The sequence below is a fragment of the Rhyacophila brunnea genome, unplaced genomic scaffold, assembly GCF_057557595.1.
Source record: "Rhyacophila brunnea isolate RB1 unplaced genomic scaffold, BYU_Rbru_1.0 scaffold_10, whole genome shotgun sequence".
NCBI lineage: Eukaryota > Metazoa > Arthropoda > Insecta > Trichoptera > Rhyacophilidae > Rhyacophila > Rhyacophila brunnea.
This window is the reverse complement of record NW_028232752.1, coordinates 28,488,315-28,509,882: the sequence shown is the minus strand read 5'-3', so window position 1 is coordinate 28,509,882 and position 21,568 is coordinate 28,488,315. Positions and strand designations below refer to the sequence as shown.

The window sequence follows — 21,568 nt, the reverse complement described above, 5'->3', positions numbered from 1 at the left end:
CGAATAGTCACAACTTTATTTTATTTAAAATGTTTTATAAGAATGATGTTGCCGCTTTTACGTTCTTTACATTTTTTAGCTGTTATCTAGATAAAAAAATGATTTCACTACTTTGACTGAATTTTTTAAGTAAACTTTAAGTAAAAAACAGTTTACTTAATTCTCTATGAAGTATTGTGAATGGTTTACGATTTAAAGAACCTATGTATACGGAAAAGTGAAATGAATCTAGATAAAAAATAAAAATTGTAAATTTGAGTCAACCAGATAAATAAAATGGATTTATGTTTTTCATATTATAATATTAAAATAATTTCATATCACAGACTTTCTGTCAATAGATGTGACTTGTGACTAAGAGAAATGATGATGCCGAATGATAACATGAAAAATGAACTTCATTTCGATTATTGAATTATATGATTTCATGTTTGTAAAAAATTCTGTTGCAAACTTTTACCTCTTTCAGATGTAAACTGAATAGTAAAACAACCATTTTTATTTATTTAATTGACTGTTGTCCATCTATGAAAGGGACGGATGTCTAATGATGTTGAAAGTGAAAACTGAAATTTTGTTTGAAAACATCACTGAAGATAAATCAACGAACGAGTTAATAAGTAAAGATTTCTGAGGATTAAATGAGTACAAATGACATAGTTAAATCAGGGTAGTTTGCATATTATCACAAATATCTTAACTGATATCTTAATGCATGAAACAAGATTCAAACATATACATAATATTTATTTATCTGCTTTGTATGAAAAAAAAAGTTTTATATTCCTAACTTTGGTGTATAAAATGTTATTATTTTCATTGCAATGTAAATAGTTGGAATGCTTTGGCCTGATTTGTCCTTCAAACACAATAAATATTAATTGATATTGAAAATGTCTTTTAATATCTCATTTACAGAACGATTTTTACAGTTACTAGAATCATGATTAACTTTTAAGTTGATTTACTCAACTCAGTCACAGGTGCATTTATATTTGTTTAATCCTCGTCGTGGACCATGTCTAGTTTCCAATTGATGGATGCCAGTCGATAAAGGTGTCATTAAGGGAGTTTTGCTTTAGTTAGTTTGTCTCTGTAAAAGTAGATTACAGAGTAGAAGGTTGATTTATCTACGGTAATGTGGAGAGTGGAGTGAAAAGGACTCTCGGTAATGTGTGCGTGTGTGTGGGGTGCAGGAGCAAGAGAAGCTGTCTGGGGCGCAGCGGGGTGCCCGCGAAGCCGAGCAGGAACGCCAGTGGAAGCAGCTCCAGCAGTCCCGACAGCATCAAGCGCAGCTGCAGCAGCAGGTCATCCACGACCAGAGACTACAAGGTACGCCACACCTGCCTTCCCCCCATTACTGTCATGTGAAAGATCATCATATCTTTTCATGATGGATCGTGTCCACCCATGATCTATCATGTTTATCCCAATTAGATTCATCAATAAATTACAATTAATGGGAAATATTCACATTTTTTTTCTTTATTATATATTTATTATATTAGGATAATTATTGTTTCATACCCATATAGCCTAGCTACTAGGAACCTTGGATCGCGGGTTTGATCTCGCGGCTGGGAAAATGCATATAGTTTTTTTCTTTTTGTCTTTGAACCAGCGCAAGGGGTTGAGCGAATGGCTAACTACTATTCCTCGCCTACGCCGGCAAGAACATAATTCTTACTATCATTGAAGTAAGGCCATGCGTGTCTACATCAAATGTCAGCAAATCCTTAACGCTAGCCCGAGCTTACGTCTTTCCACGAAGAATCATCTTATCTTATAGCTGTCTGCAATGCCTACTCGTCTACTCATAATGAAATGTACTATGATATTTATCCAATAAGGATCATTATTAACTCATAAAAACGTTTGTGCAATATTAATAAAGATCTAAATTTATATTTTTATAACGGATTCAAAACGTCCATGCAATGTTATCTGGTTTTTCATAAAAGATGTAGTCATTATTTTGGACAATAATTACACACATGATAATACATAATGATAATACACACATGATAATACATAAATACAAATGTAAATGTAAACATTTACATTTGTATTTTAAATTATTATTTATTATACCCTATCTGGATAGTAATGCGTCAATGAGATTGAGCTACTTTACAAGCTGTTTGTTGGCGAATTTAAGAGCGGGCGATTCAGCTACTGCGATTGTAATGATGACACACAAAACTTTCCATTCGCTGAGAAGCCAACAAGCTAGCGACTATTTTGACTGAACGTAGTTCGTTTTTTATCGAGAGGTCGCTACTACGCTCTACTGCGCAGACACAGTAGGCCCACATGCTGGCGTGTAGCGTGTAAAGTTGACCGGCTTTCAACTTTTCTCGGTAGATTGTTTACAATCTGCTTGTTGGCTTGTTCGATGATGACACTTGGTGACTTTACAGGCAGATTGTAAATTCGCCAACAAGCAGCTCGTAAAGTAGCTCAATGTCATTGACGCTTAAGTAAGAAAATCTCGGCATATCTTAACCATGTATGTATGTAAAATATTAGCTGCATTTAATGAAAAAAATATATAAATTTCAACATTTGTTATATACATTTCTAACATAATGAGACAATAGTCGTAATATAATTGATCTCTTAATAACCAAATCAGTGAAATTATAATACATACACATAGGGTAAGCCATGTGGTAGATAATCTTACAACTTAGAATAAAAGTTTTATTTTATAAATGGATCTTTATCATTGTACCTTTCCATGTTATTTTTGCTTTCATTTTCCTCTTCACCTTCCTGTTCCTCTGTGGTAATTAACTATTCATAATATTTAAAAGTCTTCAGGGTGAAAATCATTCTATCAATTGTTCCATGTAGTTTATTTGAATGCTCAGGATCGACTGAAATGTATTTAACAGCTTATGATAAAATAACTCACCGTCAAATCATTTTCTGCTATGTTTACGAAAGAAACAGGATCCACCCGTTTTCAATAAATGTAAGTTGAAAGGTTTCTGTTTGTTCTAATAAAAATCTGTGTTATCGATGTGACGCCTCGCTCTTTCGCATAACTGGGTGTTAATTTTCGCTCGTGTACATCATTCTAACAGTATTTTATGAATAACCCATGGAAATTTTGAATGCCTCTTTATACTGGTATGTTGTGCTATTGTAACAGAACTCTTTTCTATCTAACCAAGGGGGCATCATTTTATATCTGTTTTAAAAATGAATGAGGTTTCCTTATCGCAACTTGTCGCGTAAAGGGACCTTCAGGGTTTCTGTGATTCCAAAAGAGGAAGATAAGGACGAACGTGATGTGTGCACGTCCGCCAGCTCCGAAAGGCCGCCTCCCGTCACTGACTGATGATGTAATGCATTTTGTCCGGCAGCCATGGCGCGGGTGCAACGGCAGATGACCGCGGACGGCACCTTCCCGCCTGAGCAGCTGCAGGTTTCGGTGAACGAGCAGAGCCCGCTGCACCCGGCCTCGCCCTCCCCGACCCTATCCTTGGCCAGGAGCCCTTACTCCGCCCCCCGCTTCCCCCATCCGGCCGCCGCGCAGGTGCGTCCCTCCCCCAATCCCCAGCGGCCAGCGCGGAGTCCTTTTTCCCCTCAGTCCCCTCACGATGGCTTTCCTGGCTCCGTGTCCCCCGCTCCTGGCCAGGGTGACCCTTTCCAGCGGCCTCCCTCAGTGAGCAGCGACGACTACGCTCCCTCGCCGCAGACACCTCGGTCCTTTGGCCACCAGTCTCCCAACCCGGCTAGGAGCCCCGCCTATGCGGGCCAGCCGAGGCCGACGCCCGCTCTCCTCCCGCAAGAGGGGTATGCGGGCACGCCTCGCCCAGGCGCGCAGTACGTCGTCAACCCGCAGCGAAATCAGATCTACGCACCCCGCCCGCAGGACCCCTTCGCTCAGCCGCCCGGCCCTGCTCTCTCCTCACCGAGGGGTGAAGGGCCCGCGCCTCCGCCTCCCGAAGTCAACCGCCAGCTGAGGGATCTTCTGCAGAGGCAGCACGCCCCCAATAAGCTGTGGCCGCAAGGTACGCCGGCCCGTCAAGTCCTTCCGCCCCTCTGTGTTGTGTAGCGAAACTACCCGCGGATCACCGTCAGCATGACACACTGAAACAGACAATCCCCACACGGTGCTCGCTCTCCGAATGCGCGTTCGGTTTACGTTTTCATTTGGACGATGCCACATTTTACACAAACATTGGACAGATGCATGTTCACTTTGAAAGGGAGAGCGGCGTGTCCATTTCGGAGACTGGTCGGATCGATTTTAATCAGTTCACTTACTGGACATGCACACTATATGAGGACGATTAATATTAATATCTCATTTTGTAATTGCTAAACATTGTTATTTAAATTTGTTTTTTTTAGGTTTTCCGTTATTACAAATGAATGGGTTTTTATCTTGTTATCTGCTTGCTTCTAAAACATAATTAATTCATTCAAAAGTTATTGTATCTGAATCATATTTTTTGACTATTAGCAATTTTACTTATTAGCATTACAATCGATCTACAGGCATTGTGAAGATTATTTTATAAAATATGATAATCCCACATTGCCATAACAATGTTTACTAAATTGCAAAACGAGACACTTGCAGGCTTATTCGTGTGGTTGAACGAGTTGTTGTGCAGAATGCAGCAATTGTGTGTGCACTTATAAAATGCATGACTGGCTATTTTTTAATTCAGAGGTATTGTGCGGTGTTACCAACCTTACGAAGAAGCCTGTCAGTTGATAATGTTAACCTTTTCCAAAATAATCAGCATAAATTATTTATGGTTTTATTTTCTAATAACATTTCATTAAATTTACTAATCAATCAATCACTTGGACAATAAATTATGAAATTTGTCAAAAGATTTAATTAAATATATTTGGAAGTATTTGAGTTATTTCATAAAGGCATTAAACGTGAAAATGCCTTTTAGATGAGGTTCAAAGCGATCAAATAATAAAATTGAAAGTTTTAAATACTTATATTGTAAGTCAAATGAACTTTCTTTTGACTTAGGGCTTGAACAGACAGAGAGCGGTCAGGCGTTCTGCGTTCCGCTTTCAGAGTTCAGCGCTCTTTGTAGTGTGTGGACCAGCGTGGTCTGACTGCCTGCTGTGTGCACAGTTTTGATGAAGTCCATACACTACAAAGAACGCTGAACGCGGAATGCAGAACGCCTGACCACTCTCTTATCTGTTCAAGCCCTTATGTAGAACTTTTGGCATATTTCATATATATAAAAAATACTTTTATTAGAAGAAATTATTAGAAGGTTTTTTTAAACTTAATTGTTTTGCTATTTTCATAAAAGTTTAAGCCAAGTCATACACCGTGAAGTCATAAGTAATATCCAAATGGATCATTGAGTTGAAGCGTCTATTTCCAAGTCTACATATTATATATATGAACAAAATCTAAAATTAAAAATCTGTACTTATTCTGTGTAATTAATTTCACATAATACTTATGTAAGTTCCAAAAGCACAAGAAAAAAGTGTTTTAAACTTAATGATTGTAATGCCAATATGCCCTATTTTGTTTTGCTTATATTTATTGCAATAAAGGCTTCATTAATAAAAATGGACATATTGTAATTTGAAAGTGCAATACAATAGAAAAAGGGAACTAATGTTAAAACCAACCATTTACGCTTTAAACACAAACAAATATTGAATTGTGGTCCATGTTTTATGAATTCTATTTTGATGCGCCCCCATGCAACACTGATTTTTTTGGCTGGAAATTAAATATTGAATGCTTATTGCGAGCGATTGTTTTTTTCATCATCATTTGCATATTTTCACTTGTGACTGGGTGGCTTCAAAATGTGTCTCAACTTCGTTGAACAGATTTTCCGTTGCTCTTGTGACTTTGTCGTACTGCTTCGCTAACATACAAACACAGATTTTTAGAAAGAAACATTTTGTTACTTTGTGCACTCGGTTTTATTTCCATTACCGGTAATATAAAAAACATGGGGAAAACTATTGAGCATGAGAAAGTTGATTTAAAGATAATCGTTAGATTAACTGAATTATCTATCAGCATATTATATATCATTGTCCCCGGGTGACGTTACTTAAATAGGAAATATTAAAATAGTCAGCTATGTTGTAGTTTAGCTTTGGGGCGATGGTTTTTTAACATATAATTATAAATAAATTCTGTAAAAATGAATAAAGGCATGTCCAGTAGAAAAGCGATTGTCTGAATGATGGCAATTAATCTTGAAACAAATCTTGATTCCAGCGGCCCTATTTTAGCATTTGTGTTTATTGTAAATATGAAATTGACCACTTCCGCGTGCGCGCACTTAAAACATACGCCTATTACATATTATTACTAGTAACAATATTGTTTGCTTTGTGTTAACGGCCCACATGCTCAGCGTAGGTCAAAATGTAGCTTTTATGGTATGTTTATCTAATGTTTTAGAATATAGTCATATTTCAGTACATACATGTGCAGTGGTGCAGCAGATTTTTTAGATTTATTAATAATAAACTATACAAAATAAACTAAAAAATACTACCCCATTCTTAGGTCAATAATTATTATAAAGCAATCATTATTCGTAGGATGTTTATCACATTTCAATGGTCAAAGACATATCTTATAATTAGTGTCTTTAGAATTATCTTCAAATGTGTTAATCGTGCTCATTTTTTGAATAATAAAATGCATAATTCTTGTCAAATTTGGGATCACAAAGATTATAAAATATAATTTTTTATCGTAAATATGTCACTATATAATGTTAACATTAATTTTACTAATGGTTTTGTAATTGCGTTTAAAAATTAATAAATCTAAAAAATCTTAACATCACTGCACGTGAATGTACTGAAATATGACTATATTCTAAAACATTAGAGCGAGAGGTTTAAAAGAATACTATTTCATGTAATAAAAGTACTTTATGCAGTCATCAAATGTTTAAAATAAATATAAAGGATAATAAAGCTTCAAAATTATATAAATAGATTATCTACAACGTTTAAGGAATGTCCAGGGTTATGCACTGAAAATAACATTAATAGCTCCATTTTGACCTACGCTGAGCATCTGGGCCCTTAACGGTAAGTATGATTGCTAGAATAGGGCTCCAGATGTAAGACAATTTCATTAAAATTAATTAAAGGTTTCATTTACAAATTTAGAATTATTTAGAATTAAAATTTTATTTTCAAAGCACCCTTCAGTGTTAATTCGAATTTTCTTTTGTAACATAATATGTTATCCGCAAAGATGTTGATTCTTTTTCCAAATGGATGCTTCTGTGTTTTCCTTATCAAAATCGCAGAAGGCAATTTTGGTTTGAGAAGTGCTACATACCTATGTATGCAAAAATACACTTTTTTGTGTGAAAATTATTGGTTCTAGTGGTCCTACATCTCTATACAGGAAAGTTTTCTTCAACATCTTTGGTTATCCGGATAATCCAGATTCTACTTTGTTATAAAATAATACCCAGAACTATGATTTGTTTCATCTCTTTGATAGTGTTGTATAATTGTGAGAGGTCATTGTGGAGATGAAATTTGATGTAATTGTTTATCAGGCGATGACCAATCAGTGGGCGGTCAACCTTCGGATCAGCAGCACCAGATGGCGGACGGTCAATTCCGGCAGCCTCTGCCCGTGAGTCCCATCGTGAGGGCCAGGGCGCCCGTGGCCCCCATTGACCCTCACATCAGATTGCTCCTGCAGAAGAATCCACTAAGTCAGTTGATTCCCTTTCCTAATTATCACATTTTTATAGTGTGACTAAATTATTACAGAGCTGCGAAATATCCCTCTAAATAAAAATTCACATAGAAACATTGGGACTGCCCAGTTGGGTGATATCGATGACTTCATCCAGTCTTCTCTATCATAATTCTTATCTACATCTCGAATGTAAGTGGTAACGAAAAACATTTCTGAGAGTAATTATTTAATGTACGGTAAGAGATAGCCAAGCGGCTGACGCATCGGCTTATAATGTCGCGGGTTCCGGATTCGAATCCTGGGTCTGGTTAATAGACATTAATTTCAATGCGTGTTTGGAGTCAAGAGTATGGATCTATTAGGTTTTCCATCCATTTCTTGTAAAAAAATAAAAATCTGTTGTTTCTAAACTTCCACACTGTGGAGGCCCATGTGATCTTAGGATCGGACATGCGCAAATAAAAAGAGAAAACGAAATCAATGTACATAATAGTTTTTGGAAATTAAATAGGATTTATAAAAATGAGTCCAGTTTCAGGTCAAAGCTTAAGTGAAGATTCAATGTTAGACTTGGATAAGTTGTGTTCTATGGATGCCTCAAGAGAGTCATCAATCTGACTTGATCCGCTTGATGTAACCAAAGTCGACAATGTGAACCATAATAATAATCACACTGAATGATTACTGCACCCTAGAAGAAATCACATCAGCGCATCTACTCTATACACAATACTGCTTTTGGCTGCTACGGCAGCTATCTAGGGTAGGTTTGTATCGATGTATTAGCACTTATTGTAACAATTACAATAAGTTAGCTGTCATAATAGTCAAAATCTTGTTCCAAAATTTACCACAGCCGAAAGAGGTGCTGTCAAAACATAGCACTTATTGTAACAATGACAACTATCTTATTGTAATTGTTACAATAAGTGCTAATATAGTCGAACTTGGTTATTACGAGGAAGATGGGACCGACTGAATTTGCTCGTTATAAGCGATACTCGTTATATCAGAGAATAGGTATTTTTAAATGAGCGGTCACATAACACAAAAAGTTGCCATCGAAAAATTCCTGAAACAACCATGGCATTCATAAACTACAAATTGTACCTACTGACTTCACAAACCTTGAATTTTTTATAACCATATGCGTGGATACTTTTTCAATATTGTCGGCGAAAACACCAATTAGGTTGGTACTTTGACACTAACTTAACTAGTGCTATAAACGTAATGCGATCCTGGCAGCATCCTGTCCGGTCGGATTTTATTGCTTAGGGTCGAAATGTTTTTAAACGATCGACACATTGATAGACAGTGAATAAATGTATGGAGAAAATTAAAATGTCAACGAATGTTTCCTCATTACATTCGAGATCTCACTATATCCGTGATCGTGATAACCGAGTTCGACTGTACTTTGATACAAACCTACCTTAGATAGCTGCTGTAGTGGCCGAAAGCAGTCTTGTGTATAGAATAGATGCGCTGGTCATATTCATGGTTGAATGATTCCACTGTAGCCTCTTCTTCAAGTCGATTAGATTTGGTCATTCTAGAAGGCTTAGAAATACAGTTTAAATGACCTGTATTTTATGGAGTTTAAGAAATGAAAATTGATTGAAGAAATATCAATGTGAATGTTATATTTTAATTTTACAGTGGTGCAACAGCATTTTCAACAACAACAACAGCAGCAACAACAGCATCAGCAGCACATGTTGTTGTCTGGGCCCATGTTGCAGCAACAACAGTTGGTGGGTGTGGGCGTTGGTGTTGGCGTGAGGGGTCGACCGCCTGTTCAGTTAGACCACACCCAGCTGCAGCAGGCGCAACACCCCGCCACACTTTCGCAGCACACTCTCACAGGTAACTCATATACTTTTTACCTCACAACGGACATTCGGTATGATACCAACATACTCTGAACTGAGAGACGCCAATAAAATTGTAAAAAACAAGCAAAAAAACTCTGTAAATTCTATTGACAAAATATTCAAACCGTATAAATGCCATTGTACAAAAATATGGCATTAGATGGAAGGATACTTCTCAATCTCTCATATAAAAAGATGTTACATCACTGCCCAATGCCACTTTCATGGCCTTGTAGGAGATAGGAGAGCAATGGTTGCTTGAACTAAAGCAAAATGCAACAGGAGCACTATGAATATCTAGTATGAATTCTGTTGCTTTAGACCTGTGGTACACAACCTATTTGAAAAAGGGCCAATTTATCCATTTTCTAATTTTTCACGGGCCGCAGTGGGAAAAGTGTTGATATATTATACTAGAGCAGCGGTCCCCAACCTTTTGGACCTCGAGGACCACTACCATGTATTTTTTCCACACTTGTTAAAAATTTGATATGTCAATGTAATGATAAAAATATAATTATTATAAATAAACTTATTAACCCATCGCGCCCTATCGGCGCCAATTTGGCGCCGGTGTTACAGGATGCAGGACATGATGAAAATCAAAAAAAAATTAATCATATTTTGATTTTTTTAAAAGTTGAAATTACTTAATAATATAATATGTAGCTATCATTTTATGATGCTAGTTCTATACAGTCCAATATATTCATTTAGAAATATTTGATTTATAAAATCCATTTTTATTTAAATTTGTCAAAATAATGATCAGTTTGCTAGGTATGAGGTATAAAAAAACCCAAAAAACTATATTTGACATGTTTTTTTCATTCCACTTATACACAAAGTTTACTTAAAATGTAAAAACTTAATAGAAAAATTCAAAATCTATACATATTTAAAAATTTTATTTGAGTTGAATGAATGATACATGAGTTATATCAATTTTAGTAATCAGTGTGCCTTTTTAAGTGATCCTGAAAAATTTATTCTGTCTGGAATGGGTTAACACGGATAGTCATTACGAAAAATGAAAAAAAAAAAAATTTCATTATATTAAAAAAGAATCAATACAATTATTAAATTAATATGAATTCTACGTCGACATAGAGGTGCATAAAAGATTAAATATTACAGGTAACAAAAAGAATGATAATCAGCGTGACCTTTATTGCTGTTTGTTTGAAACAAGCTGTTGGATTCTTGGTTCCTATGACGTTACTGCAACACAGAGAGCCGTTTGTATTTCAAGCCAACTGCGGTACAGTAGAACCTCGTTAATAAGAACACGGATAATTCAAAATTCGCTGTAATTCGAAATTTTCGCGACAAAAAAGTCCCTTGAACATTATTTTTATATAAAACCATACCTTTAATTCGAAATTATTTTGGCATATAAATCCTGGCATATAAAAATATTCAATAAATCGTAATAAAGTACACTATTTCATGAGCCAGTCATTGAAAATTGTGCTGCTTTTCGTAAAATATTATAAATTACTTATTTTAAAAAGGTAATAAAAATAATCCTCACATTTATGACCCATTAACACACACGGAACCGGAAATTTGGTAGGCACATATATGATCGTAAACGATATTGATGAAAATCATTTTTTTTTAATTTCAATATTTTTCCCCCATACATTTCATAATTCGTAATTCGAATTTTTTTTCGATTTTCGGTCCCGTGGAATTCGTATTAACCAGGTTTTACTGTACTTGGTTTTAATTGCCGTATCTGATGAGAATATGTTTTCACACAAATATGTAGTTGTAAATGGAATGAATATTATTAAGGCCTTTTCACTCAACACTCGGTACTCATTTTTAACCTTTTCGTCGCGCCAATGGTCGCCCCAATGTATATCATTTGTCGGCGGCGTAATTTTTACGAATCATAAATCATATCATAACTCGTTAAAAACTGTCATTAAAAATCCGAGAAGCAGTAGAACCGATAAATATACATTCCTAATAATTTTACGACATCTAAAAATAAACAAATACGACTTAAATGAGGCGATAGAGCTTGAACAAACACGTCCCATAGTAAAAAAACCATGCATAGGTACATACCAGGTGGCCACTGTCGTACTTCAAGTGGCATGGACACTTGCGCCGATGACAAGTTTATTAGGGCACGATACGTGGGAACCCCACTTCAAACACAGAACACATTAATATTTTACAGAGCACATAAAAAATATTACGAAATCACTTTATTTATTATTGAGGGGTTATTTCAAAACACTTAACATAAAATTTTATCGGACAAGAATTTAAAATTTAATAGTTTCATGGTAATCGTAAAAACAGGGCTGAGGGCACAAAGCTACATCACATTCTCGACACATAATATTTGTCATTTTTCTTTTTGTATTTTTAATGGTAGATTGGGAACATACCCGACACCGCCTAAATGCTTTGACTTTTTTCTCAGTTGGGGGAACTTGACGTGGCAAATGTTTTAAAAGTTCGGTTTTTAACATTCTTTTTGGATTATTACTGGAAGAAGGTATATTTAATGATGTTGAAGGTTTTGAGGCACTACCATATTTTTCTATTAATTGACGAATTACTTAAATCTGAAAATCGGCCAAAGAAGTTTTTTTACCGGTTATGACTGTGTAAATAATACTAGCATTTAATAAAAATAAATCAATGATGTGGAAACCAACTTTTTTGTACCACTTAATTGTTTTTCGCATGCACGACAGACTACTCAACATCATGTCAACTTTATCGACAGAGCCCATGTTTTTGTTGTAATCAACAACGCACTTCGGTTTTATAATGGGTAGTCCTGTGGCTCTATTGGTTTTATGTGTGGGCACCATTGAGTCGTCGTGCATGGTAGTTATCATGTGTACATCCCTTTTGTCATGCCATTTCAACACAAGCAAAGGGTGTCGGTTTAAAGATTTTATTTCACCCTTTTTTAATTTTTGAATTTTCGGCATTTGCTTCCGATTGCTGCGAACTGTCCCGCACGCATTTGTTTTTTGTTTAAACAAATGTTCAAATAATTCTGGGCTGCTGTACCAATTGTCGCAAAAAAGTTTATGGCCTTTGCCAAAATAGTCCCTCATCAATGTGGTCACAACAGCCCCAGACGCACCCAACTTTTCACTATCGGTAATTTCCGTTCCGTCGCCACAATAAATTATAAAATCTAAAATATATCCAGTTTCAACATCACAAATCACAAATAACTTAATCCCAAACCTATGTCTTTTTGAAGGTATAAACTGCTTAAATATAAGTCGTATACAGAGGTTTTCATTCGGCAACATCGAGTCTTTGAACAAATTTCTGCAGTGGTCGAGAAGTCTATCACCGGCAGGGGTTTCACTGTCAGAGTAGTGAAGCATTTGCAAAATTAGCTCATAACGATCTCTGACCATCGTTTGGCTAAAAATTTTTGCATTTAACAAAGGGTCGGTACTCCAGTGTTCCTCTATTGTAAGACGGTGGTTTCTCGTCATCAATAGGGTAACAGCGTAAAATATGTACAATTCGCTTATGGAAGTATCATACCAGTTATGAATTCGGGCGTTAGGTGTGTGGACTTGTGTGTTGGTCAGATGATCGTGATGGCCGTTGGTAAAGTTCACTATTTTACCCATTATATCTTCATTTAAAAAGTGTGTGAAAAACTCCATTTCACTTGAATTCTCATTCAAGCCTACACTTGGATTAACACCAGTGTTAAAACTGTCAAAGTCATACACAATTGGCACAAATGGCCCCGCGGTCCACGGTTGACGTGGAGCCTCTGGTGCTTCATGTCCAGAGGTGGAAGTGGAAGCCTCTCCCACATTATGGTCAATATCAGAAGGGTCGTCAATATTGTGTGGTTCTGCCAGCCCTGTTTCTCCTTCATCATCAGTTTCCATTTCATAATCGGAATCCAAGTATTCAATGGATTCTTGGGCTTCCTCATTGGATACACTATCACGCGCAGACATTTTGATCGCAATGTACAAAAATTAACTTTAAATATTTCACTACACAATGTACCTACACGAACTTATTGTCACTATTACAAATGTATATAAAAATATATATGAAGAATCTGTGAACTCGAAATTATATTATTGAAATTTAAAATACTACTTAATCACATTTTACACTAATTTCAATGGGTAAAATGCATGAAATCTCCAATATTATGATTAAAATAATTACACTTAATCACAGAATCGCGTATTCAAAGTAATTTTATAAAAGCCGAAACTGAATGGTATCGATAACCGTACGAAACCAGACACACACTGTTGAAATAGTATCACCGCACTATTCCAAACAAAGCCCGGGTCGGAAATGATATCACGCGCCTGCGCATATTACGCAACCAACTAGCGGAGATATTTGAATCGACAAAACTGATTATTTGTATTTTGAAGGAAGTCGATATGGGTCGAGTCTTTGCTATATTACGAACTATTTCATAATGTTTGGATGACAGAAATCACCAGATGTCAGTAGAATAATAATGAAGCAAGTTCGTAAAACAAATTTCGTCTCTGTTGCTTACCAAATAACGAAAATACAGCAGTAGAAACTTACTGTCACCTCTAGGCGACGCTCGCGGCTCACGTATACGGCGATCACCGGCATCTCTACATGACGCGCGCGAGGAATAGGTTAACAGAAAGCCAACTACGAAAATTGGAAATGTATTCAAATTACTCTGCGGACCACCAAAATTCTCTCACGGACTACTGGTTGGGGACCGCTGTACTAGAGGACCCATACATTTTATTATTTTTAATAGTTACATATTGGTACCTAAAGTACTTGTTATTTTACACGGGCTGTGGTTTGTGCATATCTGATTTATACATATTGTCAGTGGGCATTATTTATTTTTCCGTGACATTTTATGCTGTTTTATTACTTATTTGCAAGTGCCAACAGTTGTTTTTTTAATTAACAATGTTTTTCGATGCTGTATGCATCAATACGTTAAGTTATGGTTCAAATAGACTATATGACGATCGGGCACATATATGCTAAGGGCGATTTAGTGTCTATGATCATATCTATGCCATTCCGACATATTATACATACATATTGTATGACAGCTATGACATCGTATTTACACTATGTGACACCCCGTGACACAGGACGCCAACATAAGAAACGGGTTTTTCGGCATTTATATAACCGATCGTCATAGAGTCTATTTGATCCATTAGATGTGTTTTGTGAACTTAACTTTTATGTGTGTGATACAGCTAACTCATCATATTTACTCGACATTACAAGTAACCATCGATTGAGAGGACTGAAGGGTTGTGAAGAAATATGTAGTATTAGCATTTCTTAGTCAAAATTTAGTATTTTGCAAATGCACACGATGATAGCTTCTTTTGTTTTTTTTTTTGGTAGTGGTAGATTTTTTCGGTGGATATTACTGCTCAGCGCTCGATTTACAAATAATGCCAATTTTTTCATGATACAGTTTTTATAATTTCCAATTATTTGTCTCCAAACGTTCTACAAGTCAATATTAAGTGTAAATGACTTGTTTTTAATATGGAGTAGAGAAAAATACAGAAATGTTTGTGTTTTCATTTTTCTTGTAGTATTTTGATGTGTAAGCATTTAAAATATTGTTTATTAGAAAAGTGGAATACACATTTTGCACACAATTATTTATCATAAATTTTGACACATTTATTGACAAATTGTAGAATGATTTCAATATGTTGAATCTTACCGTGTTTATTTTCAGGAGACAAAGTAATGCATATTGGAAAGCAACAACAGCAGCAGCAGCAACAGCAGCAACAGCAACAACAGTCACAACAGCAACTGCAGCATTTACAGCAGCAACATTTGCAACAACAACAACAACAGCAGCAGCAGCAACAACAACAACAGCAGCAGCAGCAGCAACAACACCCTGCATCTCCTTTACCAGGAATTCATCTCCACCAACAACAGCAGCAGCAGCTTAATATCCAGCAACAACAACAGCAGCAACAACAACAACAGCAACATCAGCAACAGCAATTGCAACACCAACAACAGTTACAACAACAATTACAGCAGCAACAGCAGCAGCAACAACAGCAGCAGCAGCAATTGCAACAACAGAATTCTGCAGGCCCTGCCCCTAGCCCCGCACATCCACAGGCTGCCGCCCCCAATCCTTCTGCTCCTACCACCGAAGAGATGCCCGATATGGACATCGATAAGTTAGAGCAGGATAGTGCTAATATGGCAGAGGTATGCATTGTCTTTATCTTTCTTGTGTTGCTTTTAACACAATATGCTGTTTACCAAAATTAAATTTGATAGAATTATATTAGGTAGTAGGGTATTTAATATTTTGCAAAGCATGATAAAAATATATTTCTAGCAATTTGGATGACTTCATTAATAATCATTAATTGTGGATATAATACTTTTATGTAAGCGAGACATTTTCCTTGGTGTAAAAAAAATGGGATGCGGTACTAATTTTATCTTTTCGACCATGTCCGATCCTAATAGGATCATATGGGCCTCCACAGAGTAGAGGTTTGTATTAACAGATTTTGTTTTTACGAGAAATGGATGTCAACCACTTGCTCAACCTATTAGGTCCATACTCTGACACACATAAATTGAAAAACATTATGTGTACTTGCCAGACCCAGGATTCGAACCTGGGACCCACGGCATTATAGTTCAACGCTTAACCCGCGCGGCCACCGTGGGTGTTAATTTTTAGGGGGACTATAATATAATATAATCTTTTCCTGTTAGTTTACATGAGACATGTTCCTAAATTATAAATACCAGCGATAAATAATAATAAACAAGAATTTAAATATTTTTCGTACATCGGCTTTCAACTGGTGTTAATATAAATTTATAGCTAGAGACCGACAAGAGTGCTTTGCAATCTCATATAATAATCTGCGGTGTGCGGTTTTGCTTGAAGGGATGTGGAAAAAAATACATAAATTATATACATACTATTTGCTCTACTTAGGCCATCCTCCCACGGCGCAATTGAAGTCCGACGGAACTGAAACTAAAATTCCAGACAGTATCTAGCTAATGTATTTCAATGGCGGCTCGCTGACGGCGAGACTGGAATCTCTCAGCTTCAAAACGGTCGCAAAGAGACGCGACATGCTAGTCGCGCGGTCTCTGAAGTTTCCAGTCACCGTAAAACAGTGGTACCAACATCATTAGATTCGGTGAAAAATCATATTTTCTTACCAAAATTGGCCGCACTGCGAATATGTGTCATGCTATAAAAATCATTAACAACCCAAAACGTAAAAAGTACAAGATAAGCAAAATTGAAATAATTTAATTCTATTCGAATAAACGCAGCAGCGTGTTGTCGGTTTTTGTACAAAACAGCTGATGGTTCAGTTTGACAGTTTGAGGTTATGTGATTATTATTTCAAGTGGTTTCAGTAGCGCCGTTTGCGAAGCATCACATTGGCCAGTTTATGAGTTCCTTCATAAACCAGTTCTGTCAGATTTCAGTTGCGCCGTGGGAGGAGGGCCTTAGTCATTAAGTAGTACTCGAGAGATAGGAGACATCCGAATGATAGGCCAAGAGGCCGCTGAATCTGCGAAATATTTAAGTTCTTGAGAAGTATGCTCAGCATCTACAGCATCTATGGACAGCAAACCACTGATCAGAATATTTAATTTGTATTGTCCAGGTGGGTGATATCTTGGGAGGACTGGGCGATGACGATGATGCCCTGTTAGTATCATTAACGGCCGAAATGGGGGACGACTTTAACATTTTGGAATACGCGGATCCTGAGCTGGCCGACTTTGGCGACACTTCTCTAATTCTGGACGGGTTGGAGCTCGCCGAAGAAGACCCACCTCCCCAAGGGCAACATGTTAAGAGAGATCCGTAAGATTTTTTTTTTTTTATTTAGTTACACATTTTGCAAGGGGCCATGTACTCTAAATATGCTGAAAATGAAACTTTGGGGTGTTGCTTGAACGATTTAGATTTTGTGGGAAACATATCTATGTCATTATAATCTTTTCTCACCCTGGGGACCGATATTGTTTAATGATCATATACAATGTATTAATACCATAAAAGATTGAGCTTTTAAACGTATATCTTCTAAAACTGAGAATAAAGTCATTTTATTTCATAAGGTTTTTGTACTACTTACCAGCATGCGGTTATGTTATAGCATATGTTATAGCATCACTGCTCTAAAAGATTCCTGATGTTATTTGATCAAATACAATGTAACGTTTTTGAACATTGTTGAATTTTAGAATGGACTGTGATTCTGAGGAAACGAAACCCGATCACATAAAACTGGAGCCGAATTTAATAAAAGCTGAAAAGAAGGAGGAGGACACACCCGAAGAGCACATCATGAAGACTGTCAAACTGGAGCCTTGCTTCGACGGGGACAATAATGACCGACAGATGGTCCAGAGGCAGACCATCATCATGGAAGGTGACGTCGGAAGGCAGCAGATGCCTCTGCCCAGGCTTGACGTCGCCCAGCAGACTCCGCAGCTCCAGCAGATCAATCCGAACGCTATCGTCGGACATAATTCCATTCGGTTCCAGCATACGTTTAGAGCTAATCCCGGCCAGCCGCATCTGCAGTTGCAGAAACCCATCCAGCAGCAGCAGCAGCAACAGTTGCAGTTCGGATTCACTCAGAAGATAGCGCACCGACAGATGGGGCAGATCATCAACATCAACCAGCAGGGACAGTTTAATCAGATGACTCTGAGCAAGCAGGCCAACCAGGGGAGTGTCCCGCTCAGCCCCGGACAGTCGGGCCAGCATCATTTGATGCAGCAGGTGGTGCAGCCGCAGCCGCAAGGGCAGCCCCAGCAAATGATAGGGCGGCAGCAGGTGGAAGGCGGCGGTGGTCAGAGCGGTCAAGGCATCGACCAGATGGGCCACCCGCAGTCGCAAGTCCAGTTCACGCAGCAACCTGTGCAGGCTCCAGGGCAGCAGATTCGACAGCAATTCCAGCAAGGCTCGCAACAGCAGATTGCACTGGTGATTATTGCATCTTGCCTATTAGTTTTCTTTTAGCTAATTTACTACTTATTATCCAACTAAAAACAACTGTACGATTCATTATTAATTGTCTTCCATAGTTGTATCGTTCCATAGTTCCATAGGGTCGGTCCATGAGTTGAGTGCCTACTAAGGTTCCTTCACAAACTTTTAGACCTACAGATCCATCGCATCTAACAACTATGTGACCAGCCCATCTGAGTCTTCTCACCCTCAAGGCATTAACTATATTGACCTTAAATTGTTCATGGAGCTCTTATTTTAGTCATTCTTCTTTTATTTCTCCCTTAGACCCTGTGCGTTAGCCCAATTTGATTTGATAATTCTATTATTTCTTAGAAAAAAATACCAAACCTCATTCTAAAAATCACTTGAATGCTTTTCAATTGCCAATGTTGTATATGAAGTGACAAATTGATTGTTGTTCAACAGATACAACAACAACAGCAGCAGCAGCAGCAACAACAGGCGGCTCTGCAGCAGCAGATGCAGTCGCAGGTGGCGAATGCTCTGGCACGAGGGCTGCCTATGGCGCCCGGCACTCGCCTCATGTCTCCGGACGGGGCCATGGGGGTGGTCACCCATAACAACAGTGTCACCGTTACTTACCCCCATGCTTTTCCCCACCATCGACCGCAAATGCAGCACGGTAACATATTTTCAATTCGTGGGGTGGGGGTTACTGCCAAAAGTTGGTAAGTCTCGAAATCATGTTATGGAGTAATTGCAATTTGAAAGTTTGACATACTTTATAAAATCAGGCATAATGAAAATTTCTTTGTGCTTTATGTGCATGTTTTATACATCGAATGTCCTTGATTTTTGTTTCTAGCATACACATTTATATATTGACACATTTTCCGTTTTTAACTCTAAATACCTTAATTATCGTCTTATTAACTTTTGGCAGCAATCCCACGAATTTTTTATTTATGTTTTAGCAAGTGCGTCGTAAATCTTTGTGGTGTCATGGCACACTATTCAATATGTATAAATTTCGCGGCACACTGTAAAGTACTTCTTTCAAACTTCCAAGTTGACATGTATAGAAAATACATATATATCGCACCGTGAGTGTAAAACCAAGGCATCTGCAAAAGACATATTTTGGATATATTAGGGTTTGAAGTCTTTGTTTTGTTAGGAGAAATAGAATTTCTAAAAAAAACCATAATATTTGGTTTATATCTACATTATATTGCATGTTCTTTCAGTTACTTCACATTTACATTATCAAGTTCACGACTTTTGCAGTTGTTTTGCATTTAATCTCGAAATTGAAAAATTTGCAGATGCCTTGGTTTTACACTCACGGTGCGATATATATTATTTTTAAAACTGCAACAGCCCATGAGGCCCAATAACAGTACATAGTGTGGTGCAGAGTTCTTCAACTTTTTTGCATATTCGTCCATTGCAGACTAATTCCTGTCATGTTTTTTCACGATGAAATCTATAATTATTGCAGCTGGCCGCGTGGGTGTGAACGTGAACATGCCTGCGGGTGTGGTCGCGGGGGGCGTGGTGAGGGGTGTGGTGCGAGCCGCTCCCCCTCCCCCTCCGCCCTATCCAGGTACACCCACCCCCTCCGCCCTGCCGCTGCCTCTCTCCCTGCGCATGCAAACACCGCCTCCGCCACCTTACCCATCTCAGGTATTCATTCATTTACTTATTGCAACGGTTAATCGATTGTTTTTTACTTGTTTATTGCTGTACATTTGTTACCATTTTTTAAGAAAATATACCTCCCATTGGGTCTATTCTATACTTATCGAACACTAAAGTGATAAATAGTATCAAACTTAGGGTAGGTTTGTATCAAAATATTAGCACTTATTGTAACAATTACACGAAGCTGGTTTTTATTGTTGCAATAAGTGCTATATTTTAACAGCACCTGTCTTGCTGCTCTTAAAATATCGCACTTATTGCAACAATAAAAACCAGCTTCGTGTAATTGTTACAATAAGTGCTAATATTTTGATACAAACCTACCCTAAGTTTGATAATATTTATCACTTTATCACTTTAGTGGTCGATAAGTATAGAATAGACCCACATCTACATATTATAATTTATTTAACGAGTTTTTATTTTTTAATATGTCATTATTGTTCAGGGGATTTCTTAAACAGGGGTTAATGTCTGGAGGGTTTCTAGAATTTTTATAATAAGTATGTTTCCGAGACTTTCGAAATTATTTATGTATTTTTGTAAATTTTATCTTGACTGATGTGTGTCAAGTATAATGTCTCTGCAACTATTTAATCCACAATAATGTATCTAGATGTCAGTCAGATATGATGTTTCTTAAAAAATGATGGCAGAAAAGTGTTTTTCTATTACAATGCAACTTACACTGACATGGAACATACACCAAGACTAATTCTCTGGCTATGATTTAATAATGAGTCATTTTCATACTCAGTTAAAAATTTTAATAGATGGAGAATGATTTTCAATATTAATATACTAAACACTAATAAATCGGGATAATGGAGGATTCCCATAATAATAATTAAGTACATACATTTTGAAACACGCATGAATCTATCAATTGAAACTCTGTTAACACAATATTAATTTTCTAATATATGAAGGTATTGAAGTAAAACTTTGAAATCTTATTAAATGTTGGGATAATTTCTGTGACAATGTAACATAACTGTATGTTCATCTGGTTTTGGAGAGGTAGAGACAGGTTAAGTAAAGCATTCTTTTTAAGATTATATAATGACAATGCGTTTAAAATTTATACCAAAAATAATGCAATCTAAAGATGTGTTTTGCTTTTTACATTTTCATAATAAAAGAGTGAAATGGACATGCGATGCGAGACAGAATTGAATTAACATTGATCACAGAAATCTTTCCACCGGTTGTTTTTATTTGAACAATTATGATTTGGTTTGATTTGGTGTTCAGTTGCCGCTAAATTATTATTGTTGA

At 36.9% G+C, this 21,568-nt stretch overlaps 1 protein-coding gene across 1 annotated transcript in view; it reads left to right on the top strand.

Moving 5' to 3' along the window:
* Positions 1–21,568, top strand: part of LOC147079056 (uncharacterized) — a 90,366-nt gene that overhangs the window by 41,138 nt on the left and 27,660 nt on the right. Inside the window, exons 27-35 of the mRNA XM_085952914.1 lie at positions 1,197–1,332; positions 3,372–4,022; positions 7,557–7,718; positions 9,368–9,574; positions 15,326–15,822; positions 17,265–17,467; positions 17,851–18,598; positions 19,052–19,268; positions 20,088–20,272. Of these exons, the coding sequence (XP_085809040.1) occupies positions 1,197–1,332; positions 3,372–4,022; positions 7,557–7,718; positions 9,368–9,574; positions 15,326–15,822; positions 17,265–17,467; positions 17,851–18,598; positions 19,052–19,268; positions 20,088–20,272 (3,006 nt within the window). The remainder of the gene's footprint in view (positions 1–1,196; positions 1,333–3,371; positions 4,023–7,556; positions 7,719–9,367; positions 9,575–15,325; positions 15,823–17,264; positions 17,468–17,850; positions 18,599–19,051; positions 19,269–20,087; positions 20,273–21,568) is intronic.